Source organism: Emys orbicularis, chromosome 6 (genome assembly GCF_028017835.1).
Source record: "Emys orbicularis isolate rEmyOrb1 chromosome 6, rEmyOrb1.hap1, whole genome shotgun sequence".
NCBI lineage: Eukaryota > Metazoa > Chordata > Testudines > Emydidae > Emys > Emys orbicularis.
In genome coordinates this window covers 83,372,459-83,397,471 of record NC_088688.1, presented here as the reverse complement: position 1 = coordinate 83,397,471, position 25,013 = coordinate 83,372,459, and the positions used below count along the sequence as shown (strand labels likewise).

The 25,013-nt window shown below is 40.8% G+C and overlaps 1 protein-coding gene across 1 annotated transcript; it reads left to right on the top strand.

The window, feature by feature from the left end:
* Positions 1 to 23,210, top strand: LOC135879866 (zinc finger BED domain-containing protein 5-like). Its single transcript, XM_065405901.1, has 5 exons — positions 1 to 223; positions 305 to 472; positions 1,583 to 1,759; positions 14,225 to 14,275; positions 21,301 to 23,210. Exons 1-5 carry the CDS (start codon positions 1 to 3, stop codon positions 23,208 to 23,210), a joined length of 2,529 nt encoding a protein of 842 aa, XP_065261973.1.
* Positions 23,211 to 25,013: the final 1,803 nt, after the last annotated feature.

Genomic DNA, 25,013 nt, shown 5'->3' with positions numbered 1-25,013 from the left:
ATGGCAGAAAGACGAAAAAGAAAACCCTCGGGAGCTGAGTATCATAAACGAAAGGCTGAGAAGGAAAAGGACCAAGCAAAACAGCAGGGATCCTTCCTGAAATATTTTCTCTTTAATCCAAATAAAGCTGGAAGCAGTTCACAGCATCCAGATGAAGGAATTTTACTTGGAGAGGAGGTTAGCTCACATCTGCATGGAAACAGTTTGGAACATCAAGATGAAGGTATATTACTTTGAGATGAGGGTAGCTCACATCCACAAAAAAGCAGTTTGGAAACTCATGATGATGGAAAATTACTTCTAGATGAAGGCAGCTCACAGCATCAGAATGATATGGAAGTGGAGAAAATTTATTCACTTTCAGAGAGACATGCAGAAATTGAAGTAAATGAAGTAGAAGGAAGAAAGGATGAGGACTTTACAAACAAGTTACACTATGGGGACCCAGCTTCATGGCCCAGATGTGATGACAGTGTGTGGCAAATTCTTGTGGAACATGGACTCGAACAAGTTCATGAATTTCCCTTCCCTAAGGATGGAAATAAAAGAAAATTCTCTGCTCAGCATTACAAGAGGAAACTCATTAATGGGGAAGAAATTCATCGAAACTGGTTACAATATTCAGTGTCGAAGGACTCTGTGTTTTGCTTTTGCTGCAAGTTAGAAATCAAGCAATTGGTACATCACTTACTGAAAATGGTTCGAAGGACTGGAAAAACATATCTTCAATTCTCTCTTCACATGAAAGAAGTACAGAACATTTGGAATGTTTTCAAAATTGGAAAGAATTTGAATTATGATTGAAAAAAGGCAAAACTATCGATGAAGAAAATTTACATGTGATCAAGGAAAAAAAAGAATATTGGCCACAAATATTAGAGCGTCTGATTGCTTTAGTGAGAGTTCTTGGTGGGCAAAATTTAGCATTCTGCAGCAGAAATGAAAAATTATACACTCCAGGTAATGGAAACCTTTTAAAATTTGTTGAATACCTAGCTTTGTTTGATCCAGTCATGAAGGAGCATCTACGTAAAATAACTTATCATGAAACACAGGTTCATTACTTAGGAAAAAATATGCAGAATGAACTGATTCAAATCCTAGCAAACTCCATAAAAAAAAAATTGTAGAAGCTGCCCATTCAGCAAAATACTTTTCAATAATACTGGACTGTACACCAGATGTGAGGCATGTTGAACAAATGACGATGATCATTCATTTTGGGGATATGGAAAAGTCTGCAGATGAAGATAATGTTGAAGTGCTCATAAAGGAACATTTTTTGGGTTTCATACCACTGAAGGAGATGACTGGAGCATTTATGACTGAAACTATTCTACAAGAGCTTGAAACAATGTCATTATCTGTTGAAAACTTACGTGGATGGGCTATGATAATGGGAGTAATATGAAGGATAAAGACAATGGTGTGCAAAGGAGAATGATGGAAATCAATCCTAGGGCCTTTTTCGTTCCTTGCAGTGCACATTCTCTCAATTTGGTTGTCAGTGATGCTGCTAGATGCTGTTTGGAGGCAAGCAGTTTCTGAGACCCGGTGCAATGTGTTTGTGTGTTTTTCTCAGGCTCAACATGCTGTTGGGACATTCTGACTCGCCACGTGAATTCTCTAACTGTGAAATCACTTAGTCAGACAAGATGGGAGAGTCGCAGTGATGCTCTTAGTCTTCGCTATGAACTTGGAAACATTTATGATGCCCTAATTGAAATTTCTGATGATACTACCTTTACTGGATCATCTGGCAATACGGCACGTTCAGATGCAGAAGCTTTTGCAAATGGCCTTTCCAAGTTCAAATTTGTGACTTCACTCATTTTGTGGTATAATATCCTTTTTGAGATTAACCTCACTAGTAAGCAGCTTCAGGAAAATAACTTGAACATACATTCTGCTATTCAAAAACTGCAGCAAACTAAAAATATTCTGGAGGAATTCAGAAGTGATGAAGGGTTCAAAAGAACACTGGTAGATTCTCTCGAGCTTGCTGAAGAAATAGACTTTCCGACAGAATTTGAACCAGAGCCAGTTTGCATTCGGCAAAAGAAACAGCAGTTTTCATATGAAGGATGAGACACACCCATTCAGAACCCAAAACAAAGGTTCAAAGTAAATTTCTACTTCGCAGTCCTTGATACTGATATTCACTCGGTTAACAAAAGATTTCAACAGATGCAGCAGCTAGAGTCAGTATTTGGCTTTCTATATGATATCCACAGCTTGCAAAAGAAAACAGCAAAATAGATAAGAGAATTTTGTATAAAACTGAAGTCAGCATTGACTCATGAAAATTCAAAAGACATTGATGCTACAGATTTGTGTAGTGAGCTTCAGGCTTTTTCAAGACGACGTAAGAAACATTCCACTCCTGAAGAAGTACTGAAGTTTGTTTGTGAAAATAAACTCAGACAGTTTTCCAAACATTTTTATAGCTCTATGCATTCTTTTAACTTTGCCAGTTTCCGTAGCTAGTGGGGAACGTAGCTTCTCAAAGTTAAAATTGATAAAAACATATCTGTGTTCAGCAATGGTGCAAGAGAGACTTGTTGGACTTGCCACAATGTCAATCGAGCATGAAATAGCTGGAAAATTGGATCTAAAAGAAGTAGGGACTGAATTTTCAAAACTTAAAGCAAGAAAAGTCATGTTTTAAGAGCACGGAGCGTTTTTTATTCGGAGTGTTTTGCAAATACAGGTTAAAGTTCATTGAAGAGTTTTCTTATTTCTTTCTATATTGGATGTGGTGGTAATGGCAGTTAAAGCAGGATAGTGTAATAGATTATTTTGGATTTGTAATAATAAAAATTATAATTCACATTTTTAATGCATTTTTATTTGAAATCGGACTGAAATATCATCTAGCTGTCATGTACAAATTTATTCTGAAAATTTTGGCTCTCTATTTTATCTGATCTCAGAAACATTGGTTGGACAGATGGACGGACAAACTGAATAATTAAGCCTCTGTTTTAAAAAAAATGCTTAAACATTAAAAGGAAAAAAAGGGGCAAAATGTTTCCCAGTTTACCAAAAACCTCAGCCCAGATCTGCCCTGGAGGTTTGGGGGTAGGGGACGCTGATTGCATGGTTTGCCTAGGGCGCCAGTTGCTGGCAGCTAGTCTAGGGCCTCCCCTTGCCATAAGCTTACTATCTTTCTAGACCAGGGGGCTGATAGCTCTTGCACCCCCTACTGATCACAATTATGACTGCATCACATTTATTTTGCCTAGGTTAGTCTTCCCTCTGCCCTCAAGAAGATGTAAAATCACAAAAGCACTTTCTTGTGACCTTACAGTGATAACCTCTGGAACGGACCATGTGCCAAGAGATGGCTACAATCAATATATAAGTGATGGAATTTTCCCAAAGTAGATTGACAATAAACCAATAGCCAGCTGCGACAAGCAGAAAATACCTATTAGGCCCCATCTGAGCTTTGCTACAAGGCAAAAGTGTTGATCTGGTTCAACCAACAGCTTGATTTCTGGTTCAGGGAATTGGCCTCTCTCCTCCAACATATCATGCATGCAAACTCTTTTGTTTTGACATTTGCCAACACTAAAGAACCATCAAACTCTTGGCTGAGTTTAATACAACTGTGGTGTGTTGCCTACCTCTCACAATAAGTGGATGACTAGATGGATAGCAAGAGTCTCTCCTTGGCTTTACTGTGACCAAGCTTGCCCACTGTTTACCCAGGACTTGCCCCCAAGGTCGCTGGGCCTGAGCTATAGTCACTCTTATTGTCAGACCCAGTGCCACATCTTTGCTTCCAGTGCCATTCAGGTATATTTTAGGCATCACACTGTGATCAGATGTGATCAAGTGTAGAACAGTAAGTGACATCAGTGTGGCATTAATGTCTCAGGGGAGGGACTTCTTGCAGAAGAAAAATACTTATTTAAAACTTACATATTACCCAGAAGCCCCAGTCAGGATTGGGGCATTAAGTGTGCTAAGTGTTGTATAGACAGAGACCTACACCTGGCTCTTTCCCTGAAGGGCTAACAACCTAAGAAACAGGCAGCATGTGTCAGATGCCTAAGTATTTGCTTGCTTCACACCTATACTTTAAGAACCAGAAAATTATGCTAACAGAAAGGCATAAAATGTTTCCAGTAAAATGACCACATGATTATGTCATATATGTATGTGGAGTGCAGAATTCCCCACCAGGCATGTTAAAGAGACTGTCATGTTTACATCCCTGAGATGGAAGTTCACAAATTAAAAATAGCTTTTTTTTGGTAGAATATTAAAATGGTAATATAGGATTTTGTCTATTCTGAATCAAGATTCAATGGGAAAGGCAAGAGACCCACACAGTGCAGCCTTCATTGTTTTTTGGCTCTCTGTTGAAGGCTTACCAAGAATAGACTAAAATGTGGTTACATGGATGGGCATATTTTTGCTGAAATAGGTCAAAAGGGTGAAATGCCATATTCCTCTGCCTTCCTAGTGAAAAGAGGCCACAGCATGTTTTTACTGAATTGGGTGGAAATGTATATTTTTTTGCTTGGGAAATTCCTTTTTTTTTTTTTTTTTTTAAACAATTCATGAAGCTCTCTAAGAAGCAAGAGTTGCAACATGCTGCGTGCCAACAATTTACGATGACTGAAGTTTGCTGTGTCCTCTATATTAATGTTTTGTATTTTGTAGTGTAGCAAATGGCCAACACTACTGTGGTGGGTCCCACGTTTTTCTTGATGTGGTGGTTAAGGGTGCTGCCCCTTGCCCCTATTCTTGGGCATTGTGGGCTCTTCTAGTGCCCTGGTGGGAAAGAGAGGGGAGCAGGGAAGGGACCCAGGTCCACTTTCCTACTCCAGGTCCCAGCCCCTTCAGCTCTGCGGGCTGCTTACCCTCTCCCCCCTTGGGTAGGGTTTCCCTTAGTCCTCTGCGCCGGGGCAGTCCCTCTGCTCAGGCAGGATTTCCCTTCCCTGGCTAACAGCAATACTCCTCCAAACTCTAGTCAGCTCTCCTTCCCTCTCTCTGTCTGACTGAAGCAGGGGGAGTTTATTAGGTCTTGGGCGGGGCCTTAATTGGCTCCAGGCACTCCAATTACCCTGTAGGAACCTTTCCCTAGTCCCCAAGGAATAAGGCCTTGATCACCCTAGGGCAGGGGTCGGCAACCTTTCAGAAGTGGTGTGCCGCGTCTTCATTTATTCACTCTAATTTAAGGTTTCGCGTGCCAGTAATGCATTTTGACGTTCTTAGAAGGTCTTTTTCTATAAGTTTATAATACATAACTAAACTATTGTTGTATGTAAAGTAAATAAGGTTTTTAAAATGTTTAAGAAACTTCATTTAAAATTAAATTAAAATGCAGAGGCCCCCGGACCAGTGGCCAGGACCCAGGCATTGTGAGTGCCACTGAAAATCAGCTCGTGTGCCGCCTTCGGCACGCGTGCCATAGGTTGCCTACCCTTGCCCTAGGGTTTATATTCCTCCCATCTACCACTCTCCTGCTGCTCTCTTGCACTGCTGTACCACAGTAATTTATTTGAAAAATGACTATCACAGACATTTAACCAAAGAACTGAGTACAAAAAGGATGAAGAAAGGATCGTGTTTGTATATATGTACACATACATACAGTGTACATTTTATATACAAAAATGAAATGTATTCTTGCAGACATGTGGCTAGCCAGTCCATGCACTCCCCATAGTACAAGGGATACTCCAGACCAACACTGCTAGTAACACTAGCCACTCCAAAAGGGAAAAGGAGGAAGAAGGATCTGGGACTGGTCAGTTGCAGAGAGAAGCGCACACTACACCCTGTTGAGGGGTTCCACAGTGGGGGAATATGGCTCTGCAGCATCTCTAGCATGGGGCTGTTGCTTCACACCATAGCTGAGTATGGAAAACAAAGCTATAACTGCTAAAAGCTGCAACATAATGTTGTTGCCAAGTACTGCTCAAAGACACTTTAAATTAGACACTACAGAAAATGTTGCTGTTTGTTTGAAAATGTAAAAAACTAATTGAAGCAATCAGTAAAAGAAGGATTAGCTACTCCGTAAAGTATTTACTGAACTCCCCTAGCTACAGAATACAGTTTCCTTGAATTTAATTGCAGCCACAATTTCTTAGAGCACTAGTGTGCATGATGAAGTCAGCTGAGTCAGTTTGCTTTCTATCTCCTGATCTAAGCCTGATAGTACAAAATAGTTCTGAGATACATAAGAAGTCAGGAAATGCATTATTTATACTTTGACATTGTGCACTAAGTTTCAACTGAAGCAATTCAGGTAGTATCACAGGAGGGAGGTACAACTGACAGCTCCACTTTCAGAACCTCTTCTCTAATATTTTCCATGCTTACTTCCCTTCCTGCTCACATTTTCAAATCCCTTGTTTACTACTATGTTGTCTTTGTACTCTCCTTCCTCCCTCTTTTCTTGGCAGGTGCTTTGACAGGGATAATCATATGAATGCAGGATTCTCTACACAGTGGTTTGGAAAATTAGAATATTAAAACACTAGGACAAATCTGCAAAATCCATGTAGTTGCATTTGGACTGCTGGTTTCTGCTGTTGCCTTTGGCTAGTTACACCATTATTTTATAATGAGAAAAAGTCAATTTTTACTTCACAGTGAAGTAAATGGAATTTTACCTGGATAAGCAAAAACAGAATAAAACTCTGATGTAATCCAATATTAATACTTTGCATTCTTATAGCATCTTTCATCCAATTTAAAATGCTAATTAATTGAATTAGTCTCACAATTAACTGGGAGGTAATTATCCCCCATTCCACAGATGGAGAAAGTGAGGCAAATAGATAGTAAGTTACTTGCCCATGGTCAGGAATTCTGCCTGAAATGGTGATGGGCTTGTCCTCTCCAGAATCTGTCACCCAAGCTTACTTGTTCTTGAATTAATTTAACTCATTATTGACAGCCCTCACTGTTCCTCTTTCAGGTTCTTATGTATAATTTTATAAAGCTATCCCTCCATCTCAACTGATTCGTCCTCTGTGTTATGCTCTGCTTTAGACAATCGTCCCCATAGTTATTTTTAGCTACCAACTGTATTACCCAGCATTGTGTTTCAAATGATACCACTACCAGCTGTATTACGTAAAATATGCCATTCAGCCATTTGATTGGGGTGATGAACCTGAAAAACTTTCTGAGTAAAATTGGTAACAACAATATGAGGGGAAATGAACAGAGATTAATAAAAGAGAGTACCTCATCCATCTCACAGAGAGATTTCTTAGAAAAACTAGTAAAGCAGACAGAACATTGATTTCATAGTTGTGGAAGCAACTGTGGTAGATAGAACTAATGAATATACAGACAAAGCAAAGACTCATCTAGCTAATATGAAGGCCATTATACCTAAATTATAGATTTTTTTTTTAAACAAAAGTTACATTCCTCCACCAAACCAAATGCCTCAGTTGTAGCACTCTTGAAGGGGAAACCCCTTACTAAATTAGATACAGCAGCTTAGATAGTGGCAGAAATTCTGCCTCAGGAAATTAGCCAGATAATTAAATTTGTATCAATAGGAAAAGCCACAGGCACAGATGGATTCCTAGCTGAGCTTTTTAAGCTATTAGTAGATACACCTTCTTCTGTGCTATTTAGACTCTTTAATGATGTTTTTAAGTCAAGGGCAGCTAAAACAGAGTACATCTGATGCAAATATTATTGTCATCTTGAAGAAAGGTAAACCAGGAAATCTGCACACCAGTTGCCATGCCATCTCAATATTAAAATATTTTCAGTTTGGCAAACAGATTGGAAAAGTGCATAAAGTTCTTGATTAGTGGGGATCAAGTAGGTTTTATTACTGGCCGGCCCCTGACATACCATCTGACAGGTCAAGGATGCAGTCAGTGGAAGAATGATAGTGACATTGTCAGATGACACAACAGCCTGTGTCATGTCAATAGGGACAAAGGTAAGGTCAAAAGTGTGAAAGGCAATGGGGTTTGGAATCTGACTTCTAGAATTGCATTTGTGCCAGGTGTGGAACTGAGATCACAATTTTTCATAAACAAAGGAAGATCACTCTCCCCCCACCTCCCGACACCCATTTTCCCCTTGGGAAAAGGACCCAGACAAGGTTGAACTCTTTCCCCAGTACTTTTTAACCTTCCTGTTTGGGAAAGATACACGTACAAGGAATGCGACAGAGAGATATAGCCAAATATGCTGAAATGGTTGCTATCTCTGGCTAATGCAATAGAATCAGTAAATGTATCCATATAGGCATAGGAATGTAGGAAAACAGAGATTAAAAGTGAACTTTGAAAAATTTGCTGCCATGATCATAGCTGAGAGAAAGGTTTCAAAATAAAGATTAAGAGCAACCTGCCCTTTCAGAGTACCAGTGAAAGACATGCATACCTGGGCATAATCCTTACACCTGACCCAGCTCATCTTTTACACATTTTTTTTTAACCTGATCAGATAAAATACAGAAAGACCTTTCAAACTGGTTAGGCTTAATGAGTAGCTGGCTGGAACATATCAGCATAATGCAGATGATGACCCTACCCTTTGTCCAGTCAAACCCCCAATCTTTTAAAGAGGTTACATGCAGCTTTAAAAGATTATAATTGGTAAAAGAAAACACCAAAAGTTCACTGAGCTAAACACCAAAAGTTCACTGTCAGTGAGGCCCAGAATGGCAGAAGGCTTTGGATTGTCTCCCTTTAAAACCAAACCATACTACTGGGAAATGGAATACAGATGGAATAAAGCAAGTCATCCCAAAAATCCTTAAAAAATGGCAAGACTGGCTGGGCAAAAAATCTTGCTATCAAGTGTATAGAGGCTCGTATTACCTTCAAGCTGGGTACGTTATTATAGGCAGTGGAGCTAGTGCAGGGGTCTCAAACTCAAATGACCACGAGGGCCACATGAGGACTAGTACATTGGCCGAGGGCCGCATTACTGACACCTCCCCCCGCCACCCTTGGCCCCGCCCCCACTCCACCCCTTCCATGAGGCTCTGCCCCCATTCCAACCCCTTCCCTGAAATCCCCACCCCAACTCTGCCCCCTTCCTGCCCCCAGGGAGGGCAGGAGGGGTGTGGTGGTGGCTCAGGGCAGGAAGTTGGGGTGTGGGGTGCAGGAGGGGTGTGGGGTATAGCAGGGGGTTGGGCTGCAGGAGGGGCTCAGGGGGCGGGCTCCGGACCAACACGCACTGGGGGCAGGGCAGGACGCCTGTCTGCCTGTCCCCGCACCGCTCCGGGAAGTGGCCAGAACCTGGGGGAGGAGGGGCACAGGGGTCTGTGTGTTGCTGTTGCTTCAGGCACCACCCCCAGCAGCTCCCATTGGTCGGGAACGGGGAACTGCGGCCAATGGGAGCTGCTGGGGGTGCTGCCTGAAGCAAGAGCAACATACAGAGCCCTGTGCCCTCCCTTCTCCATGTTCCGGCCTCTTCCTGGAGCGGCAGGGAGCAGGGCAGGCAGGGAGCCTGCCCTTCCCCCGGTGCGCGTCGGGCTGGAGCCGCTCTAGGTAAACGCTGGGGGGGGGGGGCCGCGAGGAGCTCGCAGGCCACAGAAAACAACCCCGCGGGCCGCGTGTTTGAGACCCCTGAGCCACCTATAGTTGAGGTTGCCAGACACTTCCCATTAAAAGACCTGGTTTTCAATTGCTTATAACTCTGTCAAACTGTAACCATTTAGGATACAAACTATGTACCTTTATTATAAACACTTTAGGGAGATTTAATAATATGGGACAAACTACAATACTGATTGGGATTTTCAAAGTAGCCTAAAGATTTTCAATGGGTGTTGGGTGCCTAACTCCCTTAGACTCCTTTAAACATCCCAGCAATTGTGGATTTGTAGAATCACAGCAGTGACAAATAACCTCTCTCTCTATCCAGGAATTACAGTCTCATTTCAAACACTTCCAATGCTAATCCCACTCAAAGGATAAAAAGAGTTTTACAGTCATTCATTTACTTTTGATTTGGTGCAATAAGATCCCTAGGGTTCATCAAAAATATTATATAGACTAGAATTGGCTCCATTCTTCAGGGGAACTATTGATGATCATAGCAAGATGTAATGGGGATAGCAATGAACACTAAATAAGGAGGAAGAAAGGAGATTTCACTAGGGTAAATGTTTTTTTATTTACCAAAGTACCTGACACTTACTCCAAAGAGCTCCCCTCTGATCTTTTCCCTTACTTTAACAATCTGGAACAAAGTAAAAATGAAAGCAAGACCTGTCTCTCCCACTCTAACAACAATTGGGTACAATCCAAACTTCCCTCCAAGAGACACCTATCCTGCTATTTGAAAATGGAAAAGTGCAGGCCTTCAAAGAGTAAAGCAGCTAATTAAAAGGGGAGGAAATGGTTGGACACAGGCACATTACAAAGGACTTCCAATACAGGAAAAACACAAATATTTAAATTTAATTTAATTTTGCAAGTTATATTTCAAACCTCTGAGGGAAAGGTGGAAGTCAACAGGCCATGTACAGAGACCCAAAAGGTGATAATGAACTCTATAGAGGCTCCAAGGGCATCATTTCAAAATGCAATAGTGAACTTATTAAACCTGATACAGAGAACAAAGTTAATTACAGAAGTAAGCAGGAAAGGCAATTTAGATACAGAAATTCCCACTGACCCCTTATTTGACATATGGCAACTTCCTCTTCTATATATTTGTATAATAAAATACAATTATAAGTTACTATTTCAGTGATCACATAACCTCTTATGTAGAGATAATTTACAAAGATGTGTCAGATGGCTGCTGGAGAGAGTGTGGAATGAAAGTACCTTTATACATATTTGGAAGTATCAACTAGAGCACAGGAACATTGGTTAAGTGTTTAAAATATCATGATGCATATAACAAAAGTGAGATTACCAATGCTTCCATTAGGACTGCGGTGGGGTCTTCTGTATGAAAAAAGCTGTACACTCCATAACACAAAGTTGTTCTCATACCAATAGGGAGTAACATGCATAAATGTCTCTAATTCTATGAAGTTATGAAGACACAAATGAAACCTTAGAAGAAATACGATCTCTCTGTAGATTTCTTTTATGTCAGAAATTGTCTGCTTCCTGTATTAGACAGGGTATGGGAAACAAGGCTCATTTATAGATTCATGTCTGCAATTTCAAATCTTTTGGAGTATAATTCAATAATTCATTTTGGGTATTAACTTTGCAACTCCCTCTTGAACCCACTATTTACTTGTTAGGACAATACCCTAAGTTGTCAATATTGTCTTTCTACTGGGACTTGTGCAATTACCTGATATTAGCAGGAAAATTTTTATAACATCAGGTGTGGAAACTACCTATTTTGCCATGGGAGGAGGAATGGATACAACAGAAGCTGCATGTTATAGTAATGTCCAAATTATCCAAATCACCAAACAACAGATATTGAGACCTGGGGATGACCTGGCAGACTTACCATGACTATGTAATGAAGCTTAATGCAAACATAGAAAATTTTCAATATTTATCTGACTCTTGCAAATGGGCTGGAGAGGTATGTAGGAACTACACAAACAAAGCCTTGCAATTCACAAAAATGTTATGGAGATACATTTATTTTTAAAGGCACTGGGAGGTAATTTTTGTTCTTTTGCTTTTGAGAGGATTTTTTTTTAAAGGGAAGTGAAAGATATAAGAAAAGCCCAGGACAAAGAGATCAAAATACTGTATTCAATATAAAACACTGCTTTTTAAGAGTTACTACTCTTTTTCTCTGTGATATAGTACTTTGCGTTTTGTCTTCTCAATAAAAGTATTTGAATTTTTGAAACAAGCCAAAGCTTTGCTTCACTTCTGCCAGCCAATTTAGTAATGTATTCAGAGAACTCCTGCAGATTCATCAGGCATAATGTTTGTTTCAGACATCCATACAAATTGTATTTTACACATTGAAATATTTCTAAATGCTGCACAGTCCTGGTCTTAATGTTTTCACTTTCCCTACTTCTAAGATATTCAAATATGCAGCAGGAGACAACATGAAAAGCAAAAGTAGATCACACAGAATTCTCCTGATAAAGTCATTCTGTCATTCACACAGCAGAGTATATTAGCGGGAGGGATACGAACTGAAGTAAATGGTAACTGTTCCTGTGATTCACAGATTTGGATCTATTTAACTTTTGAGTGCATAGGATTCACAAGCCTCCTCTTTAGCAGTGTGCTGCGTTTGAGAGTGATGTACAAGCTCTCTTACGCTTTTTTCTCAATCAGAGAATGTATTAAGAGGGGATTAGAATGGAGATTTTGGAGATGCTGTGGACGTTGCTCGGACATAAACAACAGCCAGTCCAGCAACACAGGCTGACTGCTAATATGTGCATTTGCTTCACAATCACAAGCTACTTCTTTCAAGTGGTAACACACCTTACAACCCATGATACTATCCTCCATCGCCCATTCATTAAATTTTTAAACAAGAACCTTTGTGCTTTCCCCCATGCTGTCCCAAAGGAGCTCCCCTTAGACATCTGCAAAGCCTCTTCCTTCTCCTTAAAACAACCCTTTGCCATGATGCCTACAAAAAAGCTTGATAACAGTGAGGTTGCTAATGTGCTGAGACCACAGCCTATCCTGCTGACCAATATTGTCTCATTGTTTCTTTGTGCTCTGTCTGTATCCATCTGTTTTCTCTTGTCTTATGGTCAGATTTGAAGTTTTTTGAGGCAGAGACCCTCTTTTTGTTCTTCTACAGTGCCTGGCATAGAGGGGTCCAGGTCCATGGCCAAGGATCCTGGGTGCTCTAGTAGTACAAATAATAAATAATAATAATAGTTCACAAAAAGTATTTAAGTGCTCTCCAGACACAGAGTAAAGCATCTTTATATGACCCAGCTATTCAGTTCTTTGAATAGCTCTCTTACAATGGGAAATACATCCACCCTCTCCCACCTAAAAGCACTACCTCATAGTTCCTCTTTAAAATAGAGGAAGACATTGCTTATAAATATGACTTCTGGCAGTAGCATTTTTATTATTGCCCTTTTCATTGTGAGAGATGCCACATTCTGAGTGACCCTATACTTGTCTGCACCCACAAACATCATTGTGTGAGGAATCTTGGCCTACCGTGGGACTCTCACAAACTCTGTAGAAGCTCTAGTCAGTCTGAGCACCCACAGATCCTGGAATCTATGAGCCCACATAGAACAACAGAGTTGGACTGTGCTGCTATCTCTACTGAGCCAAACCTGGTCTGTGTGAGGTGGAGATGAGGGGCTTTCAGTATGCTTTCTGGGAGAGATGAATGAAGAGGAGTCCTCACCTGCTGACCCTGTTTGGCTTTGTATCTTGAACGTGAAGCCTTTCTTCTGACGTATCAGGTAGATCCTCAAGGGACAAGCAAGGGAAAGATGATGAAGGCAGCTTCAGTCTGCAGTTGCCTCCAGAGTCTTGATTTACTTTGGTAGTTCCTTATTTTTGGTGGCTCTATTACTTTGTCAAAAAACCCTGTTGCTGGATAAACTCTTTTGATGACACCTTGGGAGATATCTAGGGGTAAATTCCTTGACAGGATCTGAAGGCCAAGTCAACCTCTTCACAGGGGTACTTGCCTGGGTGGATAGCACCTAATGGCTTGCTCTCCTGCAGGCAAAAAAAATTTCTTCTCTTCTGTCCTTTGGAATCTGCTCCTCAGTTCATTCAGTTAATTGAGATGAAATGATCTTATTGGGGAAAGGGGTGGGTGGTGAGAAATCCAAAGTAGCTTCTGGTTCTTGATATAAAAGAGGCCTTCAAAAGTTAAACAAACCTTGCTTCTTTCCCAAAAAGACATCCTTACATTGAAAGGGTATGAACATATACACACACAAAAATGAGACTAAAAGAAAACATTATTTTACATGATTAATTATTTTACTTTAATTATTTAACTCTTTCCACTACAAGCCCATATACACACAAATACATAACACACTTAAAAGTGAATAACCAGGCCTAAACCTAAACTGGGTATTTGCAGAATGCTTTTCTTATCTAGGCTGTAGGGGGCATTAAGCAGAGAAATATGCTGCAACTAAACATCAAGAAACATTCTTTTTAGTCTCTATGTTACTTGCTCTTCCAAATTTGCTTGAAATGCCCCAGAAGTCATCACTGGGTGTCATGGCTACCAAGGAGGAAGTTTTTCAAAGTAAGGTGCATGCCAATATCTATCTGATAGAAAGATTAGACTAGGTCTTAAATCTATATTTCTTTTTTTTTACCAGGCAATAATGACACAGCCAGCTTAGGCATCACAGAGCACATGGACATTAAAGGTATCACACTTTAAAGAATACAAGTAATGACTAAGCAGAAAAAAAAGGGGGGGGGGGTAAGGAGAAGATAGAAAAATGTAGTTATACTAACTAAAACAGCCCAAAACAATTAAAAACAATCCTTTCACTAAGCTGAAATGTAGGCCACAAAAATGTACTTCTGGATGGCATTTTCAAAGGAAACATTGTTTAAAACAGCTAACTTTGCTGTAGGATACAACAATTTTATTTCATGGGCTTAATGACACAGTAAAACATACTATGTGTGAACTATAAAACAGAGAACAACTGCAGGGTCTTAAAAAGAAGCAAAATCAGCAAACTGAAGTATCTCAGCTGTATGTTTGGCTATGAAAGCAATCCTCAAACAATATTAAATAAAGAAGAATGTACCTATATTTCACCAAGATCCTTAAAATCTATTTGATTTGTTTTGTTTCACAGATTAAATTATCTATAACCAAGAAAGCAGAAGTTTTGGGGTTTGTAGTTAAGATAATGACATGAAACATGTAATGGTGAACAGTTAGACACAGTTAAACAAGGAAGACATGATTAATTAACATGATTGGATAGAACATTTCTTTACACACAGTAAAGGGCAACTGTGCTTTAACTGTAGCTTTGAGAGAGTATGTCTTTCAAATGCTAAATCATCATGTTTGGTACCTCAACAATCTTTTCTTAAATCCTCATATCAAAATTCTTCAGGCAATACTTGATGAAAGATACTGGAGGACAATTTATTTAGAAATATCTTGTCTCTGGTTAGACTGATAAATAATATATATGGGGAAAAACAAAAAACAACCTAAAGTGGGAACCATGACTTAAAATGACTGTTTCTTAGAACAACAAACAGTGAGTCATCATAATAGAGAAAGAATTAGTCATACATTGCAGTGCTGCTACTAATACATCCTCTGCATGAGTTACATCAGAAGGCATGCAGAATATGGACTCGACTCTAAATCAGGACTTAAATGGTTGCTCACTGATTTTGAGCAAGGAGCCAAGGAACAGTCAATCAAAGCCAGAAACCTCCCTGCATTATAGCATACTGTATACTGCAGCATCAACTAATCAACAGAATATAAACTGGATCCAGTCAGACCAACTAAGAGAGAAAATTTATTTTCACAGAGCCCTATCAAAACATCTTTATTCAGCCAGAGTTAACATGGACTGTAGGGGGAGATTTTGCCTGAGTAAGGATGACAGGATTTGATCCATAACATTTCAAGGTGGATTACTGAGGATTCTCTACTGAAGGGCAGCCTCATTTTTATAGACAATGGGCACCACCCATTTGGGATTACATCAAGGATGCAAGAGTAAAGTGAGCAAGATTTGGCCCAAATTACTTAGCTTCCAGTGACAATGTACCTGGTTTAATTCCTAAAATAAAAAGGATGATGATTGTTGATAACAGTAATACATTAAAACTATAGTTGGATAATTTTGGTTTAAATTAAAAAAATTCAGAAGAAGAAAGAAGAGAAGTAATTCATCACTCTTAGTTGAAGAAGCAGGCTAATCCAGCTGTGGACTTCATATTTCACCTTACATTACAGGCTGGGTTCCTTAAACACAGTAAAGAAACATTAAAAAAAAAAAAACAGTTGTGGGTACATGATGGACAAAAAGTCATCGCTGAAAACAATATATACCAGCCTGAAATCTTCTCACCAGAAGAAAACTAGTTATCAAAGCATCCTTGAAAAAATATGTTGATAACTTTTGGTTTACTGTACTTTTACATCTGAAATACCTAGATTATTTCTCCTCACCACTCTCTCTGTTTATGTGCAAGTGGTTTCTATTTGCTTCTACTAGAATTACTAACACTGTCAATAGACCAAATTTGCAGCTGACTCACTCTGACCAGGAGTGCGCTTTCCAAATTATTTTTGCACTTACTGCATGATCAGGTTTATGCTGTACACGATCTGTTCCAAAACATTTCAAATGTTAAAAGAGTCAAGTTAGACACAAGAACAGTTTATCTGTATAAAAAAATAATACTAGAAAAATGGCCAAGTAGGAGAAAGGTCAGTCATTTAAATAAACAGTCAAGTTTAAACAACTATGTCTGGCCTTGCCAATTCAAAGCCCCCACAAGTGAGTCTATGAATCTAAGGAGGAGCAAGTTAGCTCTAGATGTGGCTTGTTTAATGTGACCGTTTACACAACTAACTTTCTCTATCACTGCTCTTTTTATAGCCAACACATTTTATTTTTAATGCCTGAAATGTTTCATTTTCTAACTTGGCTTTTCCAACTTGTGAATTTTAAAAAAAACCTGTTTATTTGAATTAATCTATAATCACCAAGATAAAAGAAAAGAGTTTGTAGAGTTCAAACAAAGTGTGTTTCCCTAGTTCACATCAAGAGCTATGAAAAGAGAAAATCCCTTGCAAATCAGACTTTCCTTTGGCGTAAAATTGTTAAAGCATCCAGATCTGAATTGCATTTTCAAAACATCTGATGGGCCAGACCTGGTGTAAATTGTTGTAGCTTCATTGACTTCAATGGACTTATACTGATTCACACCATCTAGGATCTACCCTGATAGACATGGAAATATGTAAGTCAGGTTTTGATATGGACATCTGTCCAGCCTGTATTTTGCATCTTCAATAAAAAAGCAGGATGTGATAAAGAAGGAAAACAGCAATAATTTTCTTTCATTTTAGTTATGCATGTGTCTGTAAATAGGGCTCTTATTTAAAATGATTTTTTTCTCTGTGATATTAAAGTGTGTGGGGAAATAGAGCAGGGTGGCCTTCTTTCTGATAACCAAGATCCTGGGCCTGAAGACCCTGAAACATCTCCCCTAGAAATCTGCCATACTGAGGACTTTCGTGGGTAATGGGGTAGGCCTAAAAGCCTGAACCAAACTGCTCAAATCAGTTTGTAAGGTTAGGCCCAGTCAAAAGTAGCAACAAAGAAGGAAAAATACAAAGTTTAAGGGCTAAAAGTTTAAGGGCTAAAAGCTAAAGAAACCGCAAAGCTTTAGAAATATGATAACCGCAAGCTACGGAAATAACGTAATATGCTCGATATTAAGAAATTGTTTTGCAGACAGTTAATCATCCTTGCTGCTTGAAAAATTTTCCATAGTCCAGCTATCTGCAAATTAGCCCCCCCCTTAAGCCCTTACCGAAATCCCCCGGAAAATGACATAGTCCGAGTCTTGAGAAATGTACCCAAACAAACACCCACTCCTCGGAAATTAAGTCAGAGGGTAGGGAGGGGGGTGAGAGGACTGACCCCAACCCCAACACCCTAGCTCGTGATCACCCCAAACCCAGCCTGTGATTTGCCCCCGAGCTCGTGTTCACCCCATGCCCAGCTTATAATTGGTCCCCAATTTCTTAACTCATGACGTATTGTTTGTACCCTGCTTGTGGTTTAATGGAATAAAAGCAGCTTGTGAGATGTTTTAGGTGTGTGAGTTTGAAAAAACTACACCCCAACGCGTTTGGTATGTATTGCAATAAAGGCCTCAGGCTCTGAGTCTGTGAACTAAAATCACTGCGTGGGTGATTCTTTCCACGACAAGTGGTTAGATGTATAGAATCACATACAAAAGTGGTTGCTACTGTCAGGGTAACATTCCAGATTCAGCATCAAATTCAATCTTGTATAGTCAATCTCAAAGAAAGAGGGAAACTGACGATTAAAAACAGGTGCCCAGGGGAAAATATAATATTTCCTTTTCACCAAAACAAACTTTTCTGAAAAAAAAATTATGGAAACCAGTAGCCTATTACACTTGGTCTTTCACTTTAATTTATGAGCATTACATTCACTAAGGTCTGATTCAGCAAGGTACATAAATACCTGCCTAACTTCAACCGTGTGAGTAGTCCCACAAAAGTCAAAATAGTCATAATGAGATTACTCACTTGCTAATGTACCTTGTTGAACTGGGGAGTAAAATTCTAACCAAAAATTTAGAAATGTATATTAAAAATTAAAATGATCCCTGCTATTTTTGGTTTTCTGTGATTTATATTCAACATGCAGATATGGAAAGATGTTTTCTTTTTCAAAAACATGACTAGATTTTGTTGATTGTTGAAAATTAGCTTCATGAATATTTCAATAAGGAAAAACCATTTAATCAAATATTCACTGACTTTACAGACCCAGTATGCAAAGACTTAAAATATCTTCTGTTTACAAGACTGTATTACATGGGGAAAAAAATCACAATTTGGTTGGCTCAAAGCAAAATATTGCTTGGCCCAGACATTACATTCAAATCCTAGGCACATCCTTTGTGCTAGGTAGGAAAAAAATAAAAGTTGTCAACATTGAAAATGACATTTCCCCCATGTATAAAAGTTTTCAGTTGAAGTTAAATACTTAAGCCAAAGTTTTCCAAAATGGATGCCTAAAGTTAGGCTCCTAGATCCATTTTTAGGCACCTAACTAAGTGGTCTGATTTGCAGAAGTACTGAACCTTCTGTAGCTCCCATTGACATCAGTGAGAACTGTTAGAAGCTCCACAGTTTGGAAAATAAAGTCACTTATTCAGGTGCCTAAAAATGGATTTAGAAACCTAACTTTATGCAACTGTTTTTGAAAAACTTGGCCTTAAGTTGTTTTATTGATATATAATAAAGGTCTGATAAAATATAGTGTTCTCTTTCTGCAGAAAACTTGAACAGAGATAAATACATTCTTTGAAATAGTTTTTTCCATGCCAAAGATGAATGTGCCATTACACAGAGAGACAGTCTGAAAAATAAGTGCCTAATTGCATCTGCAAAATATATGCATGCGGGTGCAAAAAGGTACTTGTGTGTGCAAAATGGGCATGGGTGATAATATCTATTTTGGATCTCCCTCCAACTGCATATTTTGCATGTGCAATTATCTGTTTGTGAATTTGCATGCTGTAAAGGGGTGGCCTTCTGCTGGCTGTTTCCCTTTTCCCTGGGTTTTCAGTGACTCAGCCCTCCGGCCGAGTAACATGCAGTCTGTATATAAAACAAGCGGAAAACAAACCCCTTCTGGGGTAACACTGTCTAATGAAAGGTTGGCCCCTCCACAAAGTCCTCAGTCCTGTCTCTGGGTCTGTTTAAGCACTTGCCCCCTACTCAGGCTTCAAACGAAACTTGTTGCTGCCTCAGCCCTTGGCTACTTTGCCTGTGGCTGGTGGGGGAGGGGAGACTCCAGGTCCCAACCCAGGGTCCCTACAACTAGCAGCCATCTGCTGCTTCCTCTGCTAGTATCTATTGTTGCATTCCCTGGGCTGCTTCCCACTCTGTCCCATCAGCTTCTTGGGTCCTCAGCCTGTTCCCTGTTTAAGCAGAGTTTCTCCCAGGTCTCCTTGCCTAAAGAGTCTGTAACAATATCTGCCCTGTTCTCTCAAGGTTCTTTCTCACAGGCCCCTTCACCTGGTGAGCTTCTAAAAAGTCTCTGGCCCTTCTTGTCAGGGCTCTCTCTCCCAGGCCTCTGTGCCTGGAGAACTTCACAGTCCTACCCTGCTTAGGCAGGGTTTCTCGCCAATCTCTGTACCTGTGGAGTCTCCCAGCCTGCAACTGCTCTGTCCAGATGCTGCAGCTTCCTCAGTCAGCCAGGAACAGCATCCTTCCTCCTCTGGCTCCAGCCAGCAACTAAGCTGTCTAGTCCCTGCAACTCATTTTATATGAGCCTTCTAGGCTCTGATTGGCTGCCTCCCCTGCAGCCTCTCTAGGTTTGAAGGATCCCACTCTACTGCCTTTTTCTGGGGCTGGGTGTTGTAGGACCACAGGATTGTCCAGAGGGCCTCAAAGGGTCTGGTACACCCTGTCACACATGCCTATTTTATGGACACAATTAAGGTGACTATATTTGAAAATCCTCCCATAATACCTGGATAAAGTGACTTGCACACTATTCTCTTGATATTTAGCCCTGAATATATTAATACACGAACAATTACCCCTGGGGGGTTCGCAGAACGTTACAGGGGGTTCGCAAGAAAAAATTCTTTAATGGTGGCCAGAGGACCCCGGCATTGGAGGCAGCAGGTGGGACCTGGTTGCAGGGCAGACAACCAGAGCCCCAGGGAGAGCAGGGCCGTGCAGTTGGGGCTGGCAGCCCAAGCCCTGCCCCCGTCAGCGGGGGAGCCGGCAGCCCGAGCCCCAGTGCTCCGGTGGGGCTGGCAGCCCCGAGCGCCTTGAGAATGGGGCCGGGCAATTGGGGCCGGCAGCCCGAGCCCTGCCCCCGTCAGCGGGGGAGCCGGCAGCCCTGAGCCCCAGCCCTCCGGCGGAGCTGGGAGCCCCGAGCCCCAGGGAAAGCGGGGCCGGGCACTTGGGGCTGGCAGCCCAAGCCCTGCCCCTGTCAGCAGGGGAGCCGGCAGCCCGAGCCCCAGCGCTCCGGCGGGGCCGGCAGCCCCGAGCCCCTTGAGAGCGGGGCCAGGCAGTTGGGGCCGGCAGCCCAAGCCCTGCCCCCGTCAGCGGGGGAGCCGGCAGCCCGAGCCTCAGGGAGAGCGGGGCCGGGCAGTTGGGGCCGGCAGCCCGAGCCCCAGCGGTCAGCGGGACCTGCAGCACAAGCTCAGTGGAGCTCAGTTGACTGGGGCGGTCAATGGGGTCCAGCAGGAGCCCCAGGGAGTGTGGATCCAGCAGCCCAGGCCCTGGTGCGGGGCCAGTAGCCTGAGCCCTGTGGTGGGCAGGTTGGCAGCTGAGACCCCCAGACCTGCAGGTGGCAGCTCGGACTCCTGTCTTTGTCAGACAGGGGAAGTTGGCATGGAGGGCAGAGTTAGCAGGAGCAATGCTGTACGTGGGGGGTGGTCCAAGCTAATTTGTCCCTCGCAGGACACCCTCCTAGGGAGAAACCTCGTGGCGGAAGAAAAGCTGTTTGGGAGCCAAACCAGCCGGAAGCACGTTGTAGCCAGTGTAGCAGTGTTAAGGTACCTCTGTAATTGTCATTCTCTCTGGAGTGCTGTTTTGCTTCAGTGAGACTTGAGTGAATCTTCTCATTTTCTAGTTTGTTGGTTGTTAGCAGTCTCTCTGTGTTGTTTTTATTAGAACTTTTGTACACAAGTTCAATGGATAAGTGGCTGAAAAAGGAAAGTGTAAAGACGCAAGAATCAGCTAGTGTTTCCTCAAGTCCACACTGTGGAAAATCTATGTCTAATGATCATGATGGTCCTGCAAAGTCACTTACAAAGAAAAGAAAATATGATGATGATTATATAAAATATGGCTTTACATGCATTGGTGATCAAGAATGTCCAAAACCACTGTGTGCGATTTGTGGTGATGTTCTAGCAAACAGCAGCCTCAAACCTTCTCTATTTCGGCGCCATTTAGAAACTAGGCATCCTGCACAACTCGACAAGCCTGTTGATTTTTTCAAGCGAAAATTAGCTGAGAGGAAAAGTGACATTACCAGTTTTATATCCAAAGCAAGTACTGATAATGAAAATGCACTTGAAGCATCATACCGCGTGAGCTACCGAGTAGCTAAAGCATCAGAAGCCCATACCATAGCAGAGAGCTTGATTGGTCCATGTATAAAAGACGTAGTTCATTGCATGCTCGGAGAAAAGGCTGCAAAAAGGATTGATATGGTACCTTTGTCCAATAATACGTTATCACGAAGAATTAATGACATGTCAAATAACGTAGAGACCACAATTGTACAGAGAGTGAAAAATAGTCCATATTATGCTATACAGTTGGATGAATCAACTGGTGTAGCTAATCTAGCTATTTTGCTACTGTTTGTACGTTATGTGAATGAAGGTCTGGTTGAAGAAGACTTGTTGTTTTGCCGACCACTGGAAGAACGTACAACTGGAGAAGATATCTTCAATCTGACTAATGCATATTTTCAAGAAAAGGAAATAGATTGGTCCCGTTGCCTAGGCATTTGCACTGATGGGGCCACATCAATGACGGGGAAGTATACTGGATTTGTAGCTCGAACAAAAAAGGTTGCATCAAAAGTCTCTTGGACTCATTGCAGCATCCATAGACAAGCCCTCGCAACAAAACACATGCCTGAGGGACTGAAGGAAGTGCTGGACAATGCAGTGAAAATGGTGAATTTCATAAAATCACGGCCAACAAATTCCAGAATATTTCACGTACTTTGTGAAGAAATGGGTAGTATACACGATAGTCTGTTGACCCATACTGAAGTTAGATGGCTCTCACGGGGCAAAATCCTGGTGCGCTTGTTTGAGCTTAGAACGGAAATCCTAGTTTTTTTCAACAGCCACCCTTTCCACCTTGCCAGCTGTATGGAAAATAATGTCTTGCTCCAGAGCCTAGCTTATTTAGCAGATATTTTCTCAAGAATTAATGACCTAAATTTATCTCTTCAAGGTCTCAATATAACAGTTTTCAATGTGCAAGACCGAGTTGAATCCATGATAAAGAAGTTGCAGTTCTGGGAAAGTTGTTTGGAAAACAATCAAACTGAGTGTTTCAGTAATCTTCATGACTTCCTGGCAGAACATAAACTTCAGTTGGATCAGTGCACTAAAACCAATATAACTGCACACCTAAAAGGACTTTGCACAACATTCAGGGATTACTTTCCAGCTATATCAGGCGATAATGACTGGATTCGCAACCCTTTTGATGATACCACTTTCTCAACACAGATATTGAACACTGAGGAAAAAGAGAAATTGATTGAGATCTCCTGTGATTACGAACTGAGAAGGAGTTTCAGAAATCTGTCATTGATCAACTTTTGGCTGAGTTTAAGAAACGAGTACCCCCTTCTGGCAGAAAAAGCTGCTGCAGTTTTGTTACCTTTTTCAACAACATACTTATGCGAGAAAGTGTTTTCCTCGTATGCACATCTGAAAACGAAATACAGAAACAGACTTGATGCCGAACCAGACCTGAGACTTTATCTTTCTCCAAAGGTTCCGGACTTCAAAGAGCTATGCAGAGCAAAGCAAGCGCATCCATCACACTGAGGAAATTTAAATTTAAAATCCTGGAAATATTCATTTTTAGAAGGGGGTTCACGAGATTTCACAATTTAGAGAAAGGGGTTGGCGGGCTGTTAAAGTTTGGGAACCACTGCTTTACTAGCATGTGTAACCAAAATAGTGTCAACTAGGATTGCTCTTAAGATTGTCTGTACCAACAGTACAGTACCAACCAAAACTGTGGGCAAAAAAGTCAAGGGCACTAGAATAAATGGAGTTGATATCTAGCTCTTAAATGTGTATAATACGTGGCAAGCTTTCTTTGAGATGCCGAGAGCCAGAAAAAAATGGCTGTCAAAGCTAAACGTGTGATCAGTAAGCACAAACTCTGGCCAACTGGCTGGCAACCCATTTGCTGAAATTTGCCACCATCTGCATGTTGACTTGCTGCATACAAGGTGATGAAAAACTTGTGAGGCACATTTGAACTCACATTTCAAATCTAAGGTGTGTTCAATGCAGATTTCAAACACAAACTGCACTGTCATAGAGCTAGTGGTATTTTAAAGGATCTCTTTATAAAGTGATCATTCATCAGTAGTACGTGCTTTGCTTACAGAAGCTAGACATTATTAGAAATACAGGGCCATCCATATTGAAGAGGCAACATTTATAACTGAGTTCCAGTAACTAAGACTCAAGAATCACTAGCTTAATATTAGCTGTGGCTTTCTAAAAAGATCTCTCATTCTTACACATTTATATTTAATTTTTGCTTGCAGTTAACATCCTAGCTTCTTTAAACAATAATGATGTCATAGAGACTTACCACCTCAGAGTTTTAGTTCATTGGATTTCATAAACTAAGCAAGGCTGGGCCTGATCAGTATTTATATGGGAGACTCCCCCCAAGGAAAGCCCAGCAAGACAGACCAACTAAGTTCTGTGCAGATCTACAGAAGGTCACAGCTAGGATTAGGTTAGAGACCAAATCAAGGCTAGAATTATTTTTAGGATTTATGGTTGCTGTAATCATGTAAGTTTTTCCACTCAAAATCTCATGAGACCATCTGATCTCACAATACTGTTGCCATCTTAAATAAAAAAAATAAAAAAAAAAAAAACCTGTGAGCAAAGCTGTTCTTACAAGATTTCCACCATCTTGGGTGGAAGTCTCATAAGAATAGCTGTTCCCCCCAACTTCTATTCTTATTTAAACTGACACTGGAAAATAGTTTTCCATCTGACACAACCCAAACTCTAGGGGAAAGTGCAATTCCAGGCATTTATGTTGAATCTCACCCCGACCCTTCAATTTGAAGGAGTTTGGCTTCCAGGTTCCGGTTTTGGCTCAACTGTAATTTAAACTGGAAAAAACCTATACATTGTTAGACACATTTGTAATATCCAAGTTACGATATGTCACATTTAATAAATACCAATAAAAACAATAAAAACTTCACATTTATCATTTAGTTGATGTTTGATACAACTAAATATATGTTTAAGTGCTTTGCTGGATCAGGGTCCCAATACCTATGTGAGCAACTGTTTGTACGACTGGACCTTATATTGCTGAGATTTGCAAAACTTCAGCAAAGAGTTATTTTGATCTTTGCCTAAACTATTTTATTTCAGTCTTATTTGTTTATTGAATTCAAACACAGCCTTGGGGAAGCATTGCAATTCTTAGTGCATAATTTGCATAGCAAGAGAAACATCCCCAAATATATTTCACAGTTGGGACACGAGCCTTGATAAGAAGGGTATGCATGGTTTTATCTGGATTCAACAGTGAAACAGTGTCACAGCAGGAGGGAAAGTACATACAACCTGCACTGACAATCT